General features: G+C 45.7%; 1 protein-coding gene across 7 annotated transcripts in view; it reads right to left on the reverse strand.

Annotated features, from left to right (window-relative positions):
* Positions 1-1487: 1487 nt before the first annotated feature.
* The window catches only part of LOC143002019 (uncharacterized), a 92561-nt gene continuing 76512 nt past the window's right edge, over positions 1488-17536 (reverse strand). For 6 of the 7 annotated variants that reach the window (XM_076151938.1, XM_076151934.1, XM_076151937.1 and 3 more), the window contains 9 exons: positions 9775-9849; positions 8354-8485; positions 8122-8265; positions 4041-4719; positions 3733-3910; positions 2687-2770; positions 2197-2475; positions 1601-1674; positions 1488-1517 (listed from right to left, as the gene is read on the reverse strand). In XM_076151938.1, the coding sequence (XP_076008053.1) occupies positions 1627-1674; positions 2197-2475; positions 2687-2770; positions 3733-3910; positions 4041-4719; positions 8122-8265; positions 8354-8485; positions 9775-9849 (1619 nt within the window). In that variant the 3' untranslated portion in view covers positions 1488-1517; positions 1601-1626. The remainder of the gene's footprint in view (positions 1518-1600; positions 1675-2196; positions 2476-2686; positions 2771-3732; positions 3911-4040; positions 4720-8121; positions 8266-8353; positions 8486-9774; positions 9850-17536) is intronic. The other variant, XM_076151939.1, reaches the window with a different exon arrangement.

Genomic DNA, 17536 nt, shown 5'->3' on the forward strand with positions numbered 1-17536 from the left:
GACAACAGATGCTTAGGGTGGCATTGTTATGGGGAGAAAAAACAAGAGTCCGATGGACATAGGAACAGAAAATCAGATTTTCAACATGTCTTGATCAATACTCCATGATTTCAGCCGGTAGTAAAAAGGCCTGGATTAGGGCGATGGGGCTGAAAATCAGACCATCTGTTCTCATGTAAATCCAACCAATTAAATACAAGATAAAAGTCACCAGAAACCCCCAAAATAAAAGCAGCCCCTCTATTCAACCAGAGCAGACCTAGAAGCCTAATCGTACACGTGTAGTATGCATGACGTTCACACAGATAGACACTTATTATTGGCTGCTAGCGATCTGTGGCTAACACAATGTGCTAGTCTGCAGGTTACATTCAGGCACACCGTCCGTCACGAGTGTTCCTCTCTTCTATCTGAGGGCAGCGTCCTGGAGTGTTAACGAATGAAACTTTGCTGGCACGCTATTGAAGTGTGTGAAGTTTTTTGTATGTTATTAATGTACAAAAATAACAAGAAAATAAGTTGAAGATGAGCGATGGTAGAGTTATGAGAGATACACACGGACAGAAGAACCACAGAACCCTCTCTTCTAATCATGTTACAGTGCTTCGATTGAGGAGAAGGGCCAGGGGGGAAATAAAGGAGAAAAGCTGTCAAATAAAGTGAAGTCACACATGCAGCAAAGTATCAAGGATGTGTTCCACAGACGGAGCAGAGGAGCAGTTGGCTTTTTAAGAAATGTCCTTTTGTTTAAAATCAAGCATTGTTATTTGTCATTTACATATAGCTTTTTCGTTCCTTTTTAATGTTTTTTTCTTCAAAATTCGTTTGGCAAGAGACGTGTGCGGCCGCGGGCTCGAACCCCGCAGAGCTGCAATGCAAATGTGCCAAGCTTCTCAAGTCAAAATCAATCAGTGCATAAACAATCTGTGAAGCTACTGATTTTTTTTTGTTGTTTTCTTTTTAAAGTTTTTATACAGTGTCATTTATGTACAACAAAATCACCCATGTATTATTATTATATATCATCTTTTAAAAAAAAGAACGACATTGTACACCCCAATACTGTGGGCCCAGGAGGAAAAAGAAATACGTAAGGCGAGTGTGTGTGTGAGAGAGCTGCGACTTGTCCTGTTCTCTTAGCAGGTAGCGTTTCTTCCTTCGCGCCATCTTTGGTTCACGGCCGTCCTCCGCTCGTCTTCTCTGCTCTCGACGTCTGCGCGTGCTTTTCTTCGAGAAGTACGTTCCCTTGATGCTATTTTTTTTCCCCCGGCAGAAAGTGAGTTTTGGTGCCATGCTCATGCGAAATCAAAAAATCAAAAAGAAAAAGAAGAGAGAAGTCACTCGTTTTAAACTCGTCTCGCTGAAAACCATGCGTTTTAAAGTGAAAGCGTCAGACACGATTCGGGTTTTGATTGATGAGGTTCCCCCCACCCCACCCAACCGGTCCCCCCCGTTTAGGTTTCCGGTCAGTTTTTTCCTCGCAGGAAGTGTGGCGTCACGAATGGACTTCGGTCGACCTGGAAAGGTAAACACATCAACAAATCATTCATATTTAAAACATAGATTGAGTCAAAATGGCGTCAGAAGCGGTGACCCTTACCAGGTTTACGCCGAGACGTCTAACTGTTACGATTGACCCTTCTTCCCTTGTTTCCTGTTGGTTCCGTCTGCAGACTTTGCACCGAAAAGAGAGAGAAAGGACAACAACTTAACGTCAAGTTTGGGTTTAAACGCGACGCTTGTGTGTTAATGAAGCAACACTCAGCTCAGCTACTTCAGCAGACGGACAGGAAACATGCTGGAGGAGTTAAAAGGAGACAAAGAGGAAATTAACGTCACTGCTTAGTCTTTCTATGCAGATGATGAAATACTATACTATAGATGCGCTGCAGTACAAAGGAAACATGAACAGCAGAGGAAGCAGAGAGACAGACAGTGAGACTCTCAAGCTGTTGTGTCACTTTTCTTCCATTTCACAGCACTTCACACACACACACAAATCATGTTCCCACACGTCTGACAGCTGGACTCAGACTGGCCGCACGCCTTCATTCACAGACAGAAACTTAAAGTAGATAGAATCTGGATTAAGCCCAATTCTTATTCATGATTGGTCAACATGCTTTGGAGTCCTTGTTCCCCGGTTTAGGTGGGACAGACAAGATCAGGTTGGTCGGTTCGAGCGCCCAGGCCAACCTCAATTTTCCCTTTCTGGGCTTCTTCTCCGGGCTTCTCGGTCTTTTGTCCCTGTCGGGAGCGCTTCCCACGTTTTCTGCCCTTCCCCCCTCCGGATCCTGCTGCTGCTCCACCCGCTGAAGAAGAAGAAGAAGAAGGAGGAGCAGCACTTTCTGCTACACCACCGCCAACATCACCACCAACACCAACACCAACAACAACTCCTTCTGAGACGGTTTCTCCTCCGTCTTCCCTCTTTTCCTCAGAGTTGACCATGCGGCGGACCACCTTTCTGATCACCTGCAGGGGGCGTTACAGAGGCATGTCAGGGGAAGGAGATGGAGGAGTGAAGCAGGAAGGGGAAGGAATTATGGGGAGGATCAGTGGAAAGGAAGGTGGAAGAGGAGAGTGTGTGCAGGTGGATGAGGGGAGGCCTGCTGTGTGTGTGTGTGTGTGTGTGTGTGTGTGTGTGTGTGAAAGACAGACAATGGAGGAGGGTGAGGATGGTTACTTTTCTGGTGACCAGATTCCCGTCTTCATCTGTGAACTGCTCCTCTGTCACCGACTCCCCGGGAATGTTTCTGGCCTCCTCTCCCTGGGGCGACAGGTGACAGGTGGATGGAGGAGTGAGAGGTGGAGGGATGAAGGGGAGCGGAGTGGGAAGAGAGTTAGAGAGGAATGGTTAAGGTATTACTCAGAGAAAGGACACATAACCAAACACAAACCAGCTTGCCTGCCACAGCACATAAAGGTTTTCCAGAGGAGAATGAATGCAGCACAGATGTAAAGATGCAACAAAACAAAATTGCATGTATTAGTCGTATCAACTCTCCCAAGTGTTGATACCAATGGATTCTATAACTTAGTAGAATTTACAAGATGGAAAACCCGGTGCGTGCTAAAGCGTTACACAAGCTAACAAACCTCAGAACAAGCAGCTAGCATCACATCACAATCAACACCTGTGGTCTCATCATGATTTGGAGGCATTTCAACGACAAAAGTTGTTTATTTCAATTCAATTCCTGTTTTAATGCTGCAGAGGAACAAACTCGTGCGTAGCTTCACACTTACAGCGTCATTTCATCTGCCTGAGGTTCACTCACACACCGAAGCAGTGAGTAGCAGCTCATGCTAAGATACACTGATACTGTGCAACACTCGAAAACAGAGCTCAGTCTTGTCCAACTAAGCACACACGCACACACACGCAGGACAGAAGCTGGTACACACACTGCCTCTATCTGTCCACACACCTTCAGTATGACCCGTCTGCGGTACACCCTGGTGGTGACTGTGGCCTCCTCATCAGAGCTGGAGTGGTCCCCTCTAACACTCCCGCCCTGACGGAGCCCAAGCAGCAGCAGCAGCACACCGTTAATGACCCCAGTGTGTGTGTGTGTGTGTGTGTGTGTGTGTGTGTGTGTGTGTGTGTGTGTGTTGAACTTCAAATGTGTGTGTGAGAGAGAGTCTGTAATTCCTTTGTGATTGAATTTATGAGACAGTTTGAACATCACAGAAATGGAAATAGACTGACGGAGAGGTGGAGAGACTGACCTGGAACTTGTGGTGGGACCTGTCCCCGTCCTCTTGTCTCCTGCTTGGTCCCGCTGTGCTGCTGTCCTCCAGGGATCCTTTCCTCTTGGCCTCCTTTTCCTTCCCTTCTCTGGCGGCTTCGGCGTGACCTCCGTTGAGTCTCTGGGACCTCTCCAGGGAATGGGAGGGACTGTCGGGGCTGCGGGAGGAAAATACCGACATATTTAACTCTAAACTTTTCAAACTTTCCAAACAACTTAGGTAACAGAAATGAGATTAAATCTGGGACGACTATGAGACAAAGACCGCAGATTTTTTTGAAATCCTACCTGTCCTCCTGCGGTCTGCTGAGCTCAGCGTGTCCAGGGGTTGCCGGTTCCACTTTCAAGTCGGACGTCTCACTGCACCAGCCTGGAACTGAACACAAGTCTTTTTCTGCTTGCCGCACTTGGTTGAGGATCTCGTTCACCCTCTCCTCCGTCATCTCCTCATCCTCCAAGCCTCCCTCCAGCCTTATATCCTCCAGCAGACTTCGTAGCCTCTCGTGTGTCATCTCCTCCTCTTCTTCTTCTTCTTCTTCTTCTGCTGCTTCTTCCTGCCTGCCACGATGATACCCGTTGTCTTCCTCCGCCTTCAGCTCCTTCTCTAAGGCCTCATCATCGGTCCCTTTTCCTTCTTGCTCCACTGCTCGTCTGTCATTATCGGGACATTTGTAGGAGACCTTGGACTCGCTGCTCCTCTTAATGGTCAGAGTTGTATCCTCTGCCTCCACGGTGGGGGGCACCGGGGCACTGGTGTTGAGCCCTGGGGCGACCGTGACCGGTTCGCTGCTGGAGGTACTGGTGGTCTGAGTGAGCGAGAGGTCGCTAGGTCTAGTCAGAGGGGTCTTGCTAGGGGAGTCTACGCTAGCGTCGCCCTCGCTAAAGAAGTTGTCTGAGTGCAGCGGGGTGGGGGGTTCGTAGTTCAGGTCTGAGGGTGTTTTCAGCTCCAGATCTATTTGGTCGTATCCTGGGTGGATGGTGGGAGTAAAGGGTTAGAGGATGAGGGGAGGAGGAAGAGGTCAAATGAGGGAGAAAAGGGGAGGGGAGGAAAGGGGAGAGTGGCGGAGGAGGTGATGAAATGAAAGGCACTCTTGTAACAGCTAAAGGTCACACTCGTTCACAAATCACACAGGTCGGAACCAAAGGCTCGTCGACTCTGGTGTGACCTCTGAACGAGCACAATGACCTTATCACACAGAGATGGGAAGACATGGACACCAAACACAAGAATACAAGACACGCTAGATAGGAAATAGTCACATATGCTCCGTTACCCTGCCACACTAATGTCATGGATACGAGTCAAACATGGCACCTGAAGCTGTTAAAGCAAAGCCAAATGCCTCAGACTGGCAGCTTTCATCCAAAATGCAGCGCAGGGACAGTGCAGCTCTACTCTGAAGGTTAACGGATTACCTGGGGACATGAGGTACTTTCTCTATTATTGATCTGATTTGATTGAATTGTCTGTGTTCTTCTCGGAATCGCAGAATTTGGTGGAAAGCAAAACTGTGAAATCAGTGCCAAGTCTGACGTGGGCCTGTTGTCTGGTCAACAAGAGGCAGAGAGGTGCAACCAAAAAGACATCTAGATATAGAGGTCGGGAACAGAGCGATCACGCCGGAAGTGAGGAGGGACACCGGGAGGGAGAGGAGAGGAGGGAGGGGAGGGGTAGTGGTGATCTAAGGGGTGGGAGGAAAAGGGGAGAGCAGGGGGAGGAGGATGAGGGGAAGGATGGCAACTGACAGGAAGAGAAAGGGCAAAGAATGGAGATGAAGGAGAAGAGGGGGGAGTAAGAGAAGGAGGAGGGGAGGGAAATGAGGGAGAAGTAGGAGGAGAAAAAGATGGAGGAGAAGGGAAGGGGGGAGGAGACGGTGTGGGTGTGTGAAAGGGAGACGTGGGAGGAGGTGGAGAGGGAAGAGAGAAAGACAGTTCGCCGGGTGTGGGACGGGGAGGGAGAGGAGGTGGGTGATGGGCGGAGGGAGGAGGAGGAGAGGAAAGAAATGAAGGAGGAGGTACCGAGGTGTGGAGAAGGTGAGTAAAAGGGTTTTGGTTGAAGGCAGGCAAGGTGAAGGAGGTGATGTGAGGGAGGACGGGAGCGACGGGCAGGAGGTACACAGGGAGCGAGGGAGGAAGGGGGAGATGAAAGTGAACGCGGGCGAAGAGCGGGGAAGAGGAGGTGACAGCCGGAGGGGAGGGACAAGGGAAAGAGGTGACAGGGCAGAGGTAGAGGGGACGAAAAGAGGAGGAGGGGGACGAGACGGACGAGGAGACGGCGGATGAGGCGTGGTGGAGGAAGTGGACGGGGAGAGTGGTGGCGGACTGGGACGTTTGAGGGCAGGGGGGGAAAGTGAGAGACCTAAGAAGCTTTGGAGCGACTACACAAACGTCACAACAGACAACAACAGTGGGAGCACAACACACACAGAGGACACCTGTTAGACAAGACCTGGATGAAAGGGTGAACACAGCGTGTGTACGTGTAAAATGCACAACCACGAGGTGAGATGGTTAGTGACAGAGGAGGACACACACGTGATTACTGATATATGTCAGAAGTCTGTTTAGAGTCGTTTTGCAATGCAGCATTAAGGAGGAAGTTAGATTTGGGAACTGGGAACATCACAGGGGCTAAAGCCTCTTAAGCAGAGAGAGAGAAACAAAGCAGCAGAGAAGCAATAGGTTGCAGTTCTACAACTTTGGGAAGAAGAATTTCTGGCTGACAGGGGGCGCTGTTCTGCATTCTTCCTTCAGTTAACCTGTGTTAACATTTGGCGGGGCGTGGATCCCAAAAAGCAAGTCATTTACAGGAAGCTGTAGATGTAAGTGGGAAATATTAGCTGGAGCGGGCGGCAGACGTTGCTGTGTAGGACAGTTAGGCGCTCAGCAGCGACAAGAGGAGGGAGGAGGAGGAAGAGGAGGAGGAGGAGGAGCAGGGAGGCTGCTGGTCCAAAGCAGGAGGAGGCTCGGAGGCACCCAGAAGACGACATAGGTACAGTATGGCTGACAGCAGTGACACAGAAGCAGAACTAGACACTGTTCAGGGGGAAGAGGGTGCGTCATCATCAACACACCTGTGAGCGTCTCTGGGGAGGATGATGATGATGATGATGATGATGTGATAACAATCAGGGCTGACGTTTTGATTTTAACACTCACAGACGTGTTGAGAATGCTTCGCCCCATTTTGAAGAGTGTTAGAAGTGTATTGTTGTGACGTAAGCAACAATATTAAAGCGGGCAGCCATCACCACAAAGCCACAGCCATGCATCGTGTTGAACTATTGCATCTCTACCAACAGAGGGCCATTAATCATCTTTGAAAAAGTAAAAACAAACAGTCCTTGTAAATTCACTATAAACAGACAATGAAGCCCATTTCAGAGTTTTGTCTGTAAATGTGCCTCCTTCAAACGCCATGTTGTAGTTTAATTCTATTGGTCATAAATGTAACAAATACTACTGCAGGACTACTACTCCCTCGACTCACAATGGAACTTTCCACACAGCAGTGCTCCATTGCAGGCTGGATATTATGAGCGTAGGCACATTTCTAAACAAGTTCTGAAACGAGCCTCATTGCGAATGCTATGGCTACAGAACGACATTTTCAAAGAGAGAGAGAGAGAGAGAAACAGAGAATTGCCACATTACTTAAAGCAAACATGCCGTTATTGTAAACTGGTTTCCTATAATTGTGCTTTTAGTTGCAATCAACACAAATTAAAGAGCAGTGTTGAGGATTGGACAACATAACTATTGTCAAATCAAATTATGAACCAATGCCCTGAACCATCATTTTATCCTTACAAGTGATCAAGACTCTCAGGTGGGACAGAGTGGAGATTCTTTACGGGCTGATGTTTGCTCAAGGATCATGCTTTTGAACATTTTATACAATTTATAACAGTCACTTATTAGTCTTGTGCCCCGAATTTTGATAAGGACTTCCTGGGGTCCATTATCAACTCAAATTAATAACGTTGGATGTGCTTAGAACAAGTCTTAGAGGGTTGCAAAATATATTGACAATCACGAGATGAGATAATCACTTCGCCTTCAATGCTCCAGTGATTGGATGTGACAAATTGATTGTAATAACTTAAGTGATACAGTAAGTAAATCTAATTTCATTAATTCCTGTTGGTCCATCAGCTGATATCGGCTCATTGAACCTGTTGGTGCATTAACTGGTTTTGGCTCTGCAAGCCTTGCTCGTTCATTAACATCCACTGTCAAGCCTCATTGGTTCTGCATTTGTGTACACAGACAGGTCTGACTATCTGGCTTAGAGAGAAAGTGAAGAAGGGTGAAGGGAAAGACTGAGAGATAGACTGAGAGAGTTCAGCTAGGGTGGGCTACACTTTACCATCGGACTGATCCGGGAATACTGCGTTATCATCGGCAAAGCACCGTGTGCCTGAAATGTTACCGTAGTCAAATATGGGCCCTTCCAGCAAAGTCACAATATCCAAGCGATTGATCTTAGTCAGCACCGCAGTTAAGGCATCCGCTACAGAGAGAGAGAAAGAGCGACAAATGATTCATACGCAACACTGAGAGTTTGATTTTAAATGAAAAAGTGATGCAAATATACCTACTTGTGGCATTTTTACCATCCCTGTGCACCCATTTCTTCAATAGCATGAAGCTCTGTGCTGTCAGGGAATTGGGGTTATCCACTCTGATGAAGTTGATCTCATCCACAGAGAAATCCAGCTCCCTGGCCAGCTCTGTAACAGCAAACATTACCTTCAGAAATACACCCAGTGTATCCGCGATCAAACAAGGCAACCACAGAAACTTCAGGAATGAGTCAGAGAGTTACCTTGTGAAGTGCTGCTGCTTGACACACCATATTTGGTACAGGAAGAATTTATGTAATAGTTGGAATATTTATGTCTGCAGCAATGCGGAAAAACTAACCAAGTGAGCTAGAAAAGACAGTTGGGCTTTAGAGTGCTGCAAGTAGATTTCAGGTTTCAGCAGGATATAACACACCCTTAGAGGCTTTTACCTTGCTACTTGAAAAGGGTTGTAAATCTATACCCACAAACAAAGGTGGGAGACAGGATTATTTGATGAAAGAGGGCCAAAAGTATCACAATGTCCATCACTTAATTGTATTTATTTCCTTTGCTCTACATGGTCTGTGTTCATTGGCTAAGTGCCAAACATTGTGCGAAAAACGCCCAGTAAACATTATGATGGAGTGGAGCTGCGCTTGCACAGACAGGCGCACTGACACTAAACCATAAGGGAACAGAATGCTACAAAATGCAGCTCTGCTACAAGAGTACGCATTAAATATGGATCAGATTCTTCTGCTGAATAGTCTCTCACTGCACTGGGCTGACATGCACACGTAATCCACATTCTTAAACCCACACGTGTCTTCAGATGGATGCCTGTGTGTGGACAGTACATGCACATGCATGCGTGCTGCAGTGGAGGTGGCTTGGGCTGGGTAAGCTGCACAGGCCACACCCATATCACCCATCAGCTACAGCTCAGTGCCGCATCTTCTCACTCTTTACTCCTCAATATAGTCAGACACACAGTCGTGTGAGAATATAAAGACTTACATTATATACACACACAGGCAACTTGTGGTGATGCACAAATTAAGCATGTCGGGAAAAGTAATTTCAAGTGTGTTTGTAAATTGGAAAGAGAAGCTTGAGTGATAAGTGCATGTAAATAACATTTTACAACTTTGATATTATATTATGTCCAAATTGAATGTATGTATGTCATGTTGTTTGCAGCACTTGCTGATGCTGTATAAATGGCACTGCAGTACTGCTCAGTCAAGGAAGTATACTGTAGGCCCACTAGATGGCACCAAACACTGTGAACTAACTGCTTGTACCATTATGAGTCAAGGGGCTTAGCTGAACAAGCTAGATACATTCACAGGTGTATGTCTAATCCATAATCCGAATAAATATTCATGCACTGAATCAGGTTATGCATGGAAATAAGCATGTGTGTGTGTGTGTGTGTGTGTGTGTAGGCTCACCAGTCCAGCTGAGTCCGAGGTGGTCAGCTACTATCGCCATGCGGAGGTCTGTTCTTTCACAAGGACTCTGAGGGCCTGTGGTTCAGCAAGGAGGGGAAGGACACAATTAATATAAATCATATTATGGCTACAATTACAATCCATACATGAACTGCTGGCTTTTGAACCATTTCACATCTCCAAATGATTTAAATACTATTTTCACTACGAAATACACAAAATGGCTTCCACAAAATAGCCAGAGAGGCAAGCAATGACATTGCATGTAATTGCTGAATGGGATTGTGAAAAGTTTGTCTTATTTGGGCGGTGATCAATGTTGTTGTTGTTTTTCTTTTGCTCATAAATGTAATATTAGGTTTATTTCACACATTGTACTATCGATGATAAAACAAACAAAAAAGACAAACTTTAGCACAACATCCCAGACTTTGCCTCAGGAAAAAAGCTTTTCTGGCCAGACTCTCCCCATTGATTCAAGTCTGTATAATAGCCACCTACTTAAGGTTTACAATGGAAATCAAAAGTGAGGAGTGAGTTAGATTCTAGTTCTTTTCTCACAAAGAAAACTTTGTGAAATGCAAGTTTGCTCTGTGGATCTGTGTCACAAGCACACTGTAAAAGCTGAATAATAATGTCATGTTCAAACGCGGATGTACACATGAACCATTACTACATCTAGACCTATAGTTACTTTTGATGTAGCACTAGTTTCGCGTCCCAAGAGACAACCGATTATATAAAGTAAAATCACCAGCAGGAGGCAATGTGAGGCCAGAAAAGGGACAAAACACACTTGCAAACCAATGTGTAAGATTTTGAGTAGTATTAGTATCAGTAGTAGAGTTTAGGATTCAAGACTTGTCACATCACTAACAATAACCAACCATCAGGCAAGAATACTTCCCACTGATGAAAGCAATTCGTTACTTCAACTTGAAATCAAAGTTCATGTCAGTATTCCATAACCTGCACAGCCCGAACACAGATATTCAAGTTTAGCCAATGAATTGTTTTCACAGTGTTTTCAAAGAATGAAAGTACCACCAAAGTTTTATCTACAAACTAGGCAAGCAGACCAAAACAAACACAAGTTCATATCCCCAACTACTTTCTTTGAAATCTAAACGGTCTATCATGTCCTCAATGAGAGAGGGAGTGGTGCTGTGTTGGTGGGGGGTGCGGAGCAAGACTAACTCATCCTGGATGTGAAATGAAACTGAGCATACGTGTGGTAGCCTTACATGCCCTATGATAATAGAAAGGAATGTATGTACGCACTCCTCATGTACTTGCTATACAAGTTTAACAGATTCTGCTGGCTACAGTTGAACACAACATGTGGAGAGGAACCTTGACTAATATGATTAGGATGGCACCTAAATTCCTGTATGTTATTCCTACTTTACTGGCTGGCACTATTTGTTGCTTCAATTGTTTTATGCTGACTTATTTGGCTGTTCTAGAACAATCTCTAGTTACTCACACCTCTTTCTCAAATAAAATTATCTACTGCTTGATTCCAGGACAAATCTTGTCGATTCTGCCACAGACTCTCTGTGTTTTAGTTTTACCCTCAAAGTTGTATTTAGGACAGCACAGGACACATGACGGGAATGACAGGAAGAAGAAATGACATCTTCACGGAAACACCACGTCACAAAACACCCACGACAGCTACATGCATCTCTTTAGACAGATAAAGATTAACAAGTGTTTAGAAAGAGTTTACAAACTAGTCTCGTTCTCCATGACCGGAGCCATGACTGGTCGATCAACCTGATTCCCTTCCTCCTTCTGCTCTTGCTCCTTCTCTCCATGTGTCCGCCTACACTTCCTCCTGCTCCTCCTCATCCTCTCACTGTTGGCATGCTCAACCTCAGCTTTGACATCGCTAGTGGCTCGTGTTGATGTGGTGGTGGAGGTGGAAGTAGAGGTAGTGGTGGGTGAAGGGCAGGAACTTCTAGATGTTCTAGAAGGATCTGACAACGAAGTGTTCCTGGTTTTGGTGCTGTAGCTTTCTTCGTCCTCAGTGGGCAGTGCTTTCCTCTCTATATTTGTCTCTCCCACCTTTGAGAGGGTTTGATCCAAACAGGTGTCTACCTGGCTGCTGACAGTCTTTGTTTTTTCTGAAACCACACAACGCTTTTTCCTCTGTGTCTGATTGGTACTTCCTCTACCTGGGGCTTTCACCAAACCATATCTGTGTTCATTACTTGATCGATCCTTAATTTCCCGTTTTGCATACTGGGCAGTTTTATTGCTTCTTTCACTTTTTCTCTCACTGACTGCAGATTTGGTTCTAACCTGCTTATCCTCGGAAGAACAGGAAGAATATTTCAATCGCTTGATCACTGGGATTCTAGATTTAGGAAAAACATTCTCGAATGGGTCTAACCTTTCTCTTGCTGTATGCATAGCATGTTTTCTTACAAGTGTAGTACGTGTATTTTCTTTCTTCTTGTCTTTTGCTATTGGTCGACTTTGACTGCATAGTTTGTAGTTATGTGCCTTCACTGGTAACCTGGACTTGCACATCTGGCCTTTGAACTCTTTGGGCCCTGTTGTTGTTATTGCTACATTAGTACCGACCTCGCCTTCCCTGCTGTTCTCCACTAGTTGGCTAAAGGTTCCTTGTATGCTGCTGACCTCTTGCAGTTTGGCTCCTGAAGGGGCCAACATGTTGAATGCAATACTCGCATCCTGAATGAACTCTGAATTCAGAACATAAGGGCTGTTACTGTTACTACTGTTATTGCTGTTCCCTTCTTGAGGATTGCTCATCTGTTGTGACAATAATGAAGAGGAGAGAGTGCTTTGGTAAGTGCTCTGATTTTCTTGGGTCCAATTAAAATGACCCCACTGTTCTGATGGAATTCTGGGATTTGAATCTGATATGCCTGACATGTTACAGTCAGAATGATCAGAATAGATGGTGGTCACAGAATACAAACTATCTACAGCTGTTCCTGAGGTTGTGTAGGTAGAATCACCAAAAGTGCATGATGTTCTACTTGTGCTATTTGAATAATCTGTGTTTTTATCAGATGACAACTTGAATCCTGTTCTGAAAGTAGAGAATTTAGAGTCGGTGTACAAAGTTGAATCTCTGGTTGTGCTGTTACTGCCAGCTTCATTTGATCTTTCTAGCCGTACAGTCGTAGTCTCAATGGAGACTTGAGGGACTGTTAAGGTATCTATAGCACTGTGAGTGTTAACCTGATCCCTGTCTGGCTGTTGTGAGGAGACTTCTTCCTCTAAGGCCCTGACCCTGTACCTGCCCGCTGAGTGGTAATGCTCACCAATCTGAAAAAACTGCAGTCTCTCTTCCACCATGTCCCTCTTGCTCATGTCAATTGCACCACTGCGCGTCATCTCAAACATCTTCCCTTCATGGAAGGGGAATGGGTTTGGCTCGCTTGTTGGCGTGCTATCGTCCGTTGGAGTTCGGGCTGGGGTAGTGTCTGGTGTTGTGGCCTGAGACTGGTCATCGACTGCCAGTCCGAATGGCTTAGGCTCACCATTGCTTACCCCTCCCTCTCCCATGTCAACAGTGTCGTCTTCCCCACTTTTACTGGGCCAAGGGTCAAAGTCCAGCCCTTTAGTGGCAACAGTCTTAAAAGGAGAATTAAATTCTTCTTCTAGTTTATAACTAAAGTAAGTGTCTGAAAATCCCTCCTTATCTGAGGGCTTTTGCTCCTGAACTCCATTCTTACTGTCACTGTCAGGTTTTCCGCCGTTGGAGGGAGATTCCTTTTTGGGAGTATCTTTCTGATATTCCTCAGGACTTTTCTCCTCTTCAATAACTTCTAGTTTGGTCGGTGGAAAAGAGCGATCACAGGGCCTGAATGAGTCTGATGCCCACACATCTCTCCTGCTGTCTGGAAGGCCAAACAGCCTTAAATCCGCCTGCTCACACAGGCCATCATCCTCATCCTGAAGCTCATATCCATCTAGGGAGTCAATCTCTGTTGCATCTGTGTCATGAGAAAATTCAGCTGTTGTGGCTATTGAACAGTCTGTTATGGACTGGTCATTCCCATTTTGTTCACACTCATAATCCTCTCCTTTGCCATTAGAACCATTGAGGCCATTTGAGCCATTGGTTCCACCATTGGAACCACTGGAACCATTGTTGTTTCCATTTTTGTCATGTTTTCTGGATTTAGAAGCTTTTTCCCTTTCCTTATTTTCCCCATCCTCCTCAGGGACCTTGAATGTGAATTTCTTACAGGGGATTGGCTGGAAAATGGACTCTTCCTCCTCGTCAGCATTCGACTGACTGTCATCCGTCTCAGGAAGCACTGGGGACGGGGGCTGGATACGAATTATGGGCTCAGTCAGCAGAAACTTATCATGTTCTTCTTGTAAGTTCACCTCCATCATATCCGTCTCAGTCTCTGAAGAGGCACAGGAACCTTTTCTTTCTGGGTCTGACATTTCTGAGGATGAGTCCAGAGGAGGAGGAGGAGGGAACTCAATATATGCAATACCTTTGTCTTTTGAGACTGCTTGCTGTTCTTGGCCTGTCCTTTCATCCTGGCTCATATTATCTGCCGTTTCTTGGTTGATATCAGTCTTTAGCTGCTGCTGGTTATCATTAATTTTTGTTTCCTGATTATTAGCATTTGCAAGGTCTGCTTGGGTGACATCATTGCTTGTTTTGCTACCATGTCTATCTGGCAGGGTCTCTATAAATGAGAAAACAGCTTTGCCTTGCTCATCCTCATCTGATTCCTCAGACACTTCCATGATGGGGCTTGGATTCCCTGATATGAACCCCATAAACCCTTCAGGGGTCCTGCATGTGAGGTCATAGCTGACCTCCTCTGAGCTGGGGGTCTCTGGTGTGAGGGGGCTTTTCCCTGAGCTGTCTATGAAAGAGACCTGTTCTAGTGTGTCGTCATCTGGGCTTATGGGACTAAGTGCTGAGTTTGATGTCTGTTTGACTGTGTGCAGTGTCCCCTTGGCCTCCCTCTCAGCCTGTCTGCCCACCTGGACACTAACATAAACCGGTAATGTTTTGATGTCCTTGAAGTTTTCTTTGGTCGTTGTTGCAACTGGAGGGGTTATGACTTTCTCCAGCAGCTCTTTGGGGCCTGTGAGATTATTGGAGTTGGTATCTTTGGGGGCATTATCTAGAATTTCAAAAGTCAGATGTTCGTCTGTTTTTGTCCGGGCTATCTCAAGGCTCGCCTCTACTTTACTCTTCGATAACGTAGGTATCTGTGAGGATTTAACTGCTGTCTGTTTCTTTACGAGGTCATTATCTAGAGCAGAGGATGCTGTTCTAACAGGGATTTGCGATTCTGTCTTTTTCCTAAGGTTTTTGTTCTGTGGTTCTTCGCCATTTTTATTCGACACTTCAGGTGTTGTGTCTTTGCAGGCAGCTTGAGTTTTTGTGGCTCGTTGATATTTTTCTCTATCTTTCTCTACGGGGGAGTCATGAATGACAGTTGGAGATGTCTGCGCTTTTTGTCCTTTATTGCTTTCTTTGATTTCCCGGGCAATACTGGTAATGACATCTTTACCTTTAGTATTTGCTTTGCTAATCTCAGCATCACTCTTTTGTATTTGGGGAGGGGCGTCTACCATGTTCTTGTTTGACAGCTTGTCTGTTGTATGTTTGAGATCTTTTAATGGTGATGATATCAAAGGAGATTTACTTGTGTCTTGTACAGCACATTTGTCTTTCTCAACATCCTTATTGGGGCTTTTTTCTTCTGACACCTCAGATACCTTGGATGTTCTTCCTCCAGAAAATTGATAAATAGGAAGTTTACTCTCCTGAAGTTTCTTAACTGAAGGTTTTGGCTGTACGGGTGGAGGGGTTTTGGTTGGACTTGACTGTGTTTGTTTCTGAGCCTCAGATTCAAACTTCATCCTCACAGCACTTACTTTGGATGTTGATTTCACATGAGCTGGAGAAGAGGGCAAAGACTCACTGGTCTTTGTGGGTTGTTTCATATCATCACTGACATGAGAAAGAGTGCCTTTCTCAGGACTACTTGGTAAACTAGAACCTTTCTTTTCAGCTGTTGTGGTGATGTCAAAGAATTTACCAACAGAAGGCTCCCTGAGTTTGCTGCTACCCCACCCCTCGCCCCCTACTTTAGATTTCTGTTGTGTTTTCTCAGGGCTACTGCAGGTTGAGCTCGGCCCTGACCTGGATTCCTTTGGCTCTCTTCTCATAGGCTTTTTCTCAGGGGACTGCAGCTCATCATTGAGCTTCTCTGTTTTGTCACGAAAGAACTGTGACACCTCACTAAGTTTTTCCTCGGCTTCCTTCACACTTTGGTCCACCCTATCCTCATAAAGGAGCTTGTCTCTGCTTCTATCATGTTTATCCTCAGTGAATCGCATCCAAACAGCATGTTTAGGGCTGCCCTGTTCTGTGGAGTAATGGAGCACTGTCACCTTATCGAACTGAGATTGATCATCCCTGTGAGAGGAGTATATACTTGATTTAGGGGACCCATCTTTTGATGACTTTAAAACAAATTCTCTTTTGGGGCTTCCATGCTGCTGACTCAAATTCTCTGTGCTACGGCTACCACTCTCTTCTGAAGTTAGTTGTCGATTTTTGTCGGTTACCACTACTGAATCCTCTGTGTCAGAATGAGATGACACATCCAGTTTCTCCGAGAGAAGCATTTTCTCTGCAAACCGGTATGACTCGCCCCGGATCTCTGATAGCTCATCATCACAGTATTCTATGGAGTGCTGGCTCAATAGTTTCAAGGCTTTATATGACTCATCAGCCATAAGCTGAGCTGAGCTTGGCCGGCTGTCCTCCTCCTGTGACACTGGGGTGTTAACGCGTGATGTTTCCAGAAAAGTGGGCAGGGATTCTTCAGCAATAAGCTCCTCTTCTTCCTGTTGGGCATCATCATAATCAGTAAGTTCCTTAATGCCACAATCTGCTTTGTAAACGTAGAGCTCAGGGTGTTTCTTGGTTTCCCTGAAAAAAACCTCGGTTGGCTCTGCTGTGCTGTGCCCTTTTTCAATATGAACCTCAATTATTCTTTCCACTTTGGGTTTGGATTTAACATCTCTGTCAAGAAATCTAGGAGTCAGCTCATCCCCTTTGATTGAATCCTGGCCAGCTTTGTGCTCAAAAAGGCCAGCAAGGTCTTTAGATGGGTCCCTACCTGACTGAAATGCTTTCATAATGTCTCTAACTGACATGCCCTCCTCTATAATGTCTGTGGCATCAGTCAGCTGGGGCTTGTGATATACCATTCTCGTTGTAGTAGTGATATGTGTTTCCTCTTTAAGACATATGCTTTTGTTCACAAGAGAGTCATCGTCAGGCATTTTCATCTGCATGGCTTTGATGGAGCTTGCTGAGGCTGCATCTGTCTGTGTAGGAGGAAGCGCCGATGCAGCCTCCTCCAAAAGAGCAGGTTCAGAAAGTTCATCAGGGTGTTCGTAGCTCCTAATGTGGAGCACTTCAGTCCTGGTTTCAGTTACGCAGGGAGGGATGGGTGAGTCTGTAAATAAAGGTTTAGGTCCTGTACTCTCTGCACTTTGAGGAGCAGAGGGTGTCTTTTCACTCCTGGTCTCAAACCCGCTGTCAGATAGTGGACTCTTATCCTGCTCATGAGACAGGTCCTCAGGTGATTCCAAAATGGTGTCTGTCCCTTGATACGATTCCGCAAGTTTGCTTAGGTCCTTCTCTGAATGGGAAGTGTGCATGCCCGTGCCTGGCGGAGGCATTTTGAGTTTGTGCTCTTGTATTGTCATAGATGGTTTAAGAACA

Source organism: Genypterus blacodes, unplaced genomic scaffold (assembly GCF_046128005.1).
Source record: "Genypterus blacodes isolate CSIRO-AG114 ecotype Tasmania unplaced genomic scaffold, CSIRO-AGI_Gbla_v1 ptg000055l_1, whole genome shotgun sequence".
NCBI classification, from domain to species: Eukaryota; Metazoa; Chordata; class Actinopteri; order Ophidiiformes; family Ophidiidae; genus Genypterus; species Genypterus blacodes.